Source organism: Aptenodytes forsteri, unplaced genomic scaffold (genome assembly GCF_000699145.1).
Source record: "Aptenodytes forsteri isolate BGI_AS27 unplaced genomic scaffold, ASM69914v1 Scaffold388, whole genome shotgun sequence".
Classification (NCBI taxonomy): domain Eukaryota; kingdom Metazoa; phylum Chordata; class Aves; order Sphenisciformes; family Spheniscidae; genus Aptenodytes; species Aptenodytes forsteri.
Genome location: NW_008795433.1, coordinates 44727 through 51171, shown reverse-complemented (window position 1 = coordinate 51171; position 6445 = coordinate 44727). Strand labels below are relative to the sequence as shown.

The 6445-nt window shown below is 43.1% G+C and overlaps 1 protein-coding gene across 1 annotated transcript in view; it reads left to right on the top strand.

The window, feature by feature from the left end:
* Positions 1-2046, top strand: part of RAD17 (RAD17 checkpoint clamp loader component) — a 17150-nt gene extending 15104 nt beyond the window's left edge. The window contains exon 15 of the mRNA XM_009281014.2: positions 880-2046. Coding sequence (XP_009279289.1) covers positions 880-1147 — 268 coding nt within the window. The 3' untranslated portion in view covers positions 1148-2046. The remainder of the gene's footprint in view (positions 1-879) is intronic.
* Positions 2047-6445: the final 4399 nt, after the last annotated feature.

The following is a 6445-nucleotide window of genomic DNA, read 5'->3' as shown; positions in this document are numbered from 1 at the left end:
TATTTTCCGTTATATTTATTAATGGAATGGGAATGGTACTGTAGTAAGAAAACTGGCATCGAGGAGAGTACATGGTATTTGATCAGCTGAATTGGTGTCAGGATGAGTTTTTGTCAGTAACTGTGTAAGTTTTTATTATTTCCATGTAAAGTGGGAAAAATAATAAAGGAACATTGGTGACATACTGATACAGAGATGCTAGAAAGATTGGTAAGTCCAAATAATAAAAGAAATTATGCAATATAAAAAGATTTCCTTTCCACTCTTTTTTTTTTTTTTTTTTTTAAATTTGCCTTTTTCAAGTTAAATTGCTTCCTGTCCTAAAGGATTTTGGTTTTTCTTGGAAAGGGTCTAAGGTACCATGGGCTGTTGTCAGTAACTTAATTGTTAGCAGTTCATGTGCGTGAGGAAAGCTAAGCAAAACCACTGTCACCGTAAGGAAGAAACTTCAAGCACGATGGGTACTGGGAAAGTGACGGAGCACAAACATGATCTGGTATTTTGTTGTTGCTGTGGTTTGAGGCTGGGTAGGGCAGTGCGTTCCCCGAGAGGAACTCCTGTGTCTTCTGTAGACGGTCGTGTAAGCTGTACGGTGTTGAGTTCTCGGCACAAGTATCTATAGCTGGAAGATGTGCGCAGAGCTGTAAAAACATCATACCGAAGGTAGTGATGTAAGCACAGAATGTGTATAGCTTGAATTAACTGTGATTGATGGAGGGTGTTACTGCCAGAAAACGTGAAAGCTCTTGAGCATCGGTGAAGGGGGGGTGACTTGTGTGGTACACAGGCAGTCTTTTATATTGCAGCTTCTGTGCGAGAGAGCAGATGATGTGGGGTTTTTTCTTGTGGTAACTTACTGTTGCAATGATAATTTTACAGGTTAAAGCTTGAAGCACTTACTGACAAAGATCCTGGGATACCAGACTTATTTGTTAGCTCTGAGGGGGACCGTGCTGATGTGCATGCTATGGAGACGGCTGTACAGACGGAGAAAAACAGAACGAATGAGAATGAGTCGGATGGATTCCCTCTCTCTTCTAGTCAGTGCAGTGGAAGTGAACTACCTTGCAGTCAGCCTCAGCCTGTTGCAGCTCAAGCAGTCATGGAGGAAGACGAATTAAAAATAGAGGAATATGATAGTGACTGAGTACAACAAAATTATCAGCCACTGACTTGCCTGAATAGATTAACATGCTACAAAGGCCTTCACTAAAGAGAGTATGGTCTGCACAAACGTACTGCTTCAGCTACTTAGGTGGGCTAGGAGGCCAAGTCTAAACATGCTGTGTCAGCGTCGAGATGACTCTCCTCAGCTTCCTCTTCACTTTGCAGGATCAGACCTGAGCTGAATACTAAATTACAAGCTATTCCCTGCTCTCCTGAGCCATGAAATAATCTATATTGATAGAATAATAAATGATGACTGAAATTAGTTTGAAAGAGACTGTAGATAAGCAGTGTCACTCTTAAGTTATTTTTATTTTTTACACATTTTAATTTACTTTGCAATTGTACAGTGTGTTTCCTGAGTACACATTTGATAAGTTGCCAGCAATTGAAGGTTTTATTAAAATTCATACCTTCAAAAAAATTGCTGTTTGGAAGCCTGGCCCTTCTGAAAGAAGAGACTGAAGTGTACATGTAAAAAGTTTGATATCCTATACTGATGATGTAAATAAAACTCCTGCCGTATTAATACTGTTTTGTACTCTGCTACAGATTTTTATGTATTTGTAAGTTGAATGTATGTTACTTTTGGATTCCTTTGTGAAAGATACTTTCATAACTTACGGAGGGGAAAATACAACAATCAAGCATAAGTCCTTCTCGTCCTTTGTATTCTGAAGGAAGTTAGTGGTGTAGTGTTGCAGTTTTTCTCCTTAAATTGCAGTTCTGCTGGGGGGAAGAATAATCCTGTGTTTGGTAACTGACATGTGAGAAGTGTGTTGTGGTTGTCTGAATAGACTGTTTAATACTTCAGCGTTTCTCTGTGGCTGCAGCTGGTCCATGCAAATCAATCTAATACGTTGCTGTGGTTAGTGATACCACAGGAATAAGAAAAGAAACAACTTTGAATGTGTAATATATGTTTGCGTTTCTGTATTGCATTCGGTATTCAGCCAGAGTTTAGTAGAAGAAAATACGTGTTTATCCACCATAACCTTGGAATTTTGCTGCTATTAAGAAGTCCAGATTTGTCCTTTCTCAAGGGACAGGTGTAGTCTTTACGGCTATAGCTATTGTTTAATTTTGAAGAGGGAAATTTCTCCCATTAATTCTTAAATTCTGTTACAGCTATACGCATTAGAGCAAAGTCAAAATGTTTTTGGCTGTTGATGTCCCTTCACACCTTTCCCCCCCTCCAGGGTGCGTTGGATGGGGTGACCCCTGCTCAGCTGAGGTGGTAGCTCACTTCGCTCGGGCCTCCTGCGGCTGTGTATCCCTGAAATGCCGTCTGGCCCCTCCTCTGCGCCTGGGGGGGGCCTCTAGTGCAAATGGCAATACGGCATGAAATACTGATTTTTACTTTGCAAGCAAAACTCCAAGCTACTACTTTATATCTTTTCAGCTGTCCTTACAGTAGTATCACATAATAAGAGTAATAACAGTTACTTTCACATCAACTGCTTTGCGTTACTGTTGGCCTTGCCCTTGCTAGGGCAGTATTCAATACCTAGTTAATTATAAATTGTCATCATAGAGACTTATCACTACCAACTACAGAGTTCATAGTAATTCATGTAAAACCTCTTTCACATGAAAACACCAGCAAAAAAACCCTAAGCATTATTCTCTTGAATAATCCCCTGTGCTCTTGCCTCTGAATTGCAGTGGCGTGCAAAATGTATGAAGAGGATGGAAGCCGCAAATTACTGAAATGCTAGTGAGCGCCTGATTAAAGCCAATGCCAAATTAACATTAAATCAATCCCCAGGTAAGCCACAGGGAAGTGCTGACGGCTGTTAAGCTCGTGTAGCTGCAAGCAGGCACACAGCGTGTCAGTGCTACAGCCCACCCTCCTACCTGTCTAGGGAGTGGAAGAGTCTGTTTTGGCTCCCTCAGCAATGTCCCAATTACAAGGTGGGGGAAATAAAAGAAGAACTGCCCTTCAAATGGGAGCGATAGGAGTGATTTAGGAGCATCCCAAGAAGGAAAGATAGACGTATTTTTTTGGTGTGGTCAAAGAATTTCAACAGCTGTGACAGCCTTTGGGAAACCCCCATGGCATTTGCTTGAACTCACTCAACGCACCCTCTCCAGGTGTAGTTGTAGTTCAGGGTGTGTTCAGTGCAGGTGATACATTGCTAACATGTGAGGCATTCCGTAAGCACAGTGCTGGATGCACTTGCCTGCTGCCTATGTCAAAATCGGCCATCGCCCAGCTGGGAAGGCACACCTTTGGTTGTCATGGCCTTGTCAGGCTTCCCTCCTCTGAGGAACAGTTCTTTAGAAGACCATTTTCCACCTTGCCTAACAGCAAAGATCTCTGGAGATGAACTGAAAAATTCTGCAAACTGTGGGTGTGAAACAAGCAGGAAGGCTTGTTCTTGTCAGCAAATGCCACTGTTTAATGTCAGAGTTGCATGGGGCATTCAAGAAGAATCGCCCCTTGATCTTGATCCAGTTTACCATGAGTAGTTCTCTTCTCCCCCCCCGTCCCCTGCCAGCAAAACCCGTTACTAACACCAATTGCCTGACATCCTCACCTTTGTACAGTCTCAGTTTCAAATGGATGCCGGGGGGAGCCAGCCTGGTGAGACACACTCCTCCAGCTGCAGAAGTACTTGTGTTGTGTGTTTTGTGTTAGAGCATCCGTGTTCAGGTGGCACGATCGCATCTTACAGGGCAGTAGTTCTCTTATTGGAATGCAGTGAACTGGAGTGGGATCCAACACGTTTTTACACTGAAGAGGTCTTAGACACAAACATGCGTGAACATTTCTCCCTTCATAGGCAGACGTACAGGGAACTCCCTGCCAGTGTATTAGAAAAAGAGCTCGTGAAACCACTGGCAGTATCAGGATACTAGAGAAATGGCTAAACCCAACCAAACGAGAAGTATTAAGTTTGGAAAAGTTTTCAAGGTTTAAAACTTTGGGAATGGATAGGGAGAATTGATTCTGTTCTGTCTTCTGTTACCTCCTTTGGGGATACTGAAATTAAATTCAGGCCATTTAGGCAAATCACTCCACCTGTTTTTTTGTCGATGTTTAGTTCCTTTTGCGTTTGGAGCGAGCACTGACCGTGAACATGGCTGTGCGGAGCATCTGACATGATGAGATCTAGGACTCGGCTTTGACCTCTGTGTCCCGGCAGCAGCTCCCCCAGCACCTACCCAGGAGCACGCACCAAACTGGGCAGCCTTGGCGCAGAGTTACAGGCCTTTAGCCCTCGCCCTTTCGCTATGGACTTCTTCTTACTGTCTGTATGTTGGCTGCATCCAAATGCTGTGGGGAAGATCAGGTACCGTCTGTCCCCTTTTACAATCGGCAAGAGGCAGTCGCTGAGCTTAAAGACACAATTAGATACAGTCCACTGCTTCAGTCACAGCAACTGTGGCAAACACACGTACAACTCGGGAAAAATCCTCATCCACTAATAGAGAACAATTTCCATGCCAGCCAGAGGTGGTGGATAATATTCCATACAGCAGTTGCTGTGGGAGACCTTAGGTAAGCAAATATACCAGAGGCAATGAACTGGCATTTTATGTGCTTATATACATTTATTTCTTTATGGATATTTTTATGTATGCTTATTTATTTCTCTACGTTCACATCAGCTTTTCTCTGCCTATCGGTGCAACGCCTGTCAAAGCATTTTGGAATCAAGGCAAGCACTCAGCGCAGCTCCGTATTGCTTTCATTCATCCCCTGGACATAGATTTCTTGAGACTGGACCCATTCCCCTTGTCCCTGAAATGAACAACTCTTCCACTACAGCAAATGTGAGCAGAACTGGCTTTGTTACAAACGGCTGAGGTTTCTTTGGAGTCAGAGTTGATAAACATGACAGCACTACACTAAGATTGGAGAGCGCCAGGTCCATTAAAAAGCTGCTTCAACAGTTTTGCATATTTTACACAGCAAGATTAGGCATCACTTCGTTCTCATCTTCCCGACTCATTAATCTTTGTTCACAAAGCATAAGTATTTTTCATATACACACTCCTAAGGAGGTGCAGCTCCAGGAATATTTGAAATTACAGGAAGGATCAGGTATTTCTTCTGCTCCTGACACGACTTCTTTCCTGAAAGAAAGTAACAATGAAATAGGATAAATGAGCATAAACTAATGTGCATAAACAGTTGCAGCTAAATGCTGAGCTGTGATGTTTTGGGGGGAAAGTTCCAGCTTCCACCGTGGGTCTAATTCTACTCACTCTGACATCGATAACCAACCGACAAAGATTGGACCGATGATGAGTGCTTCTGAAAAAACCTGTTCAACAGATCACTTTAATGTTATGATTTCCTTCATAGATATGGATTCTGCACCAGAAGGATCAAGTAATCCTGAACATAAAAATCATGTAGTCTTATGGCTTGAAATAAATTAATCGTATATTTAAAGGCTCACTGTCCCTTTTTCACCAGAAAGAAAAGGATTTCTCTGAGTAAACAGAGAAAGCAGTGAAGTATATACAATATATTTCCCATTTCCAGGTAAAAATTTATTTCTTCCCAAAACCGTTTCTTTATTAATGTGTTGGAAAGCAAAATACAGCATTCTTTTCTTTTTATGGAATATAAATGTGTACATTTGTATCCCAGCAGAGAAGTCTAAACTGTGATTAATTCAACAGGGTATACTAAAAAATCACTGTTCTGTGTAAAAAGAGAGTAAATAAAACGAATAGCGCGTTCCAAATAAATGCACATGTACAAAGGCCGTGGATGCCAGATTGGTACGTGGGACTTTACACACCGGCATGACAACAAATTCAATATACGTACATTGCTACCGCTTGCCCCACAGCTGCCAATGTCCTGGATGTGACGGGGGTCCAGCGTTTCTGGTCGTCTGTCTCCATCCCCTGAGGCTCCTCCAGCAGCCAGGAGCCGTGGAGCATGCAGCTGCCGCGGGAAGCTGGGGACGCAGCTGCATGACAGGAGCACAGTCTGCGCTTGTCCTCTGCCTGGGGACACGGTGCCCACAGCAGTTTTGGGCACTTTTAAATTGCCTGTGTTTTTCAGACGGCTGTTTGCCTACATTTCAGGTTAATCTTCAGAGTGGCCTCTGCCGGCGCTGGCGCTGGGCTGGGAGTCGGGCTCCCAGCTGTGGAACCCAGCTCCAGCTCAGACAGCTGGCTCCTCCTGGGGCGGGGAAGGGTTAGTTTTGTTCACAAAACTATAGACCTGTGAAAACCGAGAGCTAAAAGAGAAACGGTAGTCAAATGCAACAATATAATCTTCTAAACCAGATCAGCGATTGCGGAAGGACAA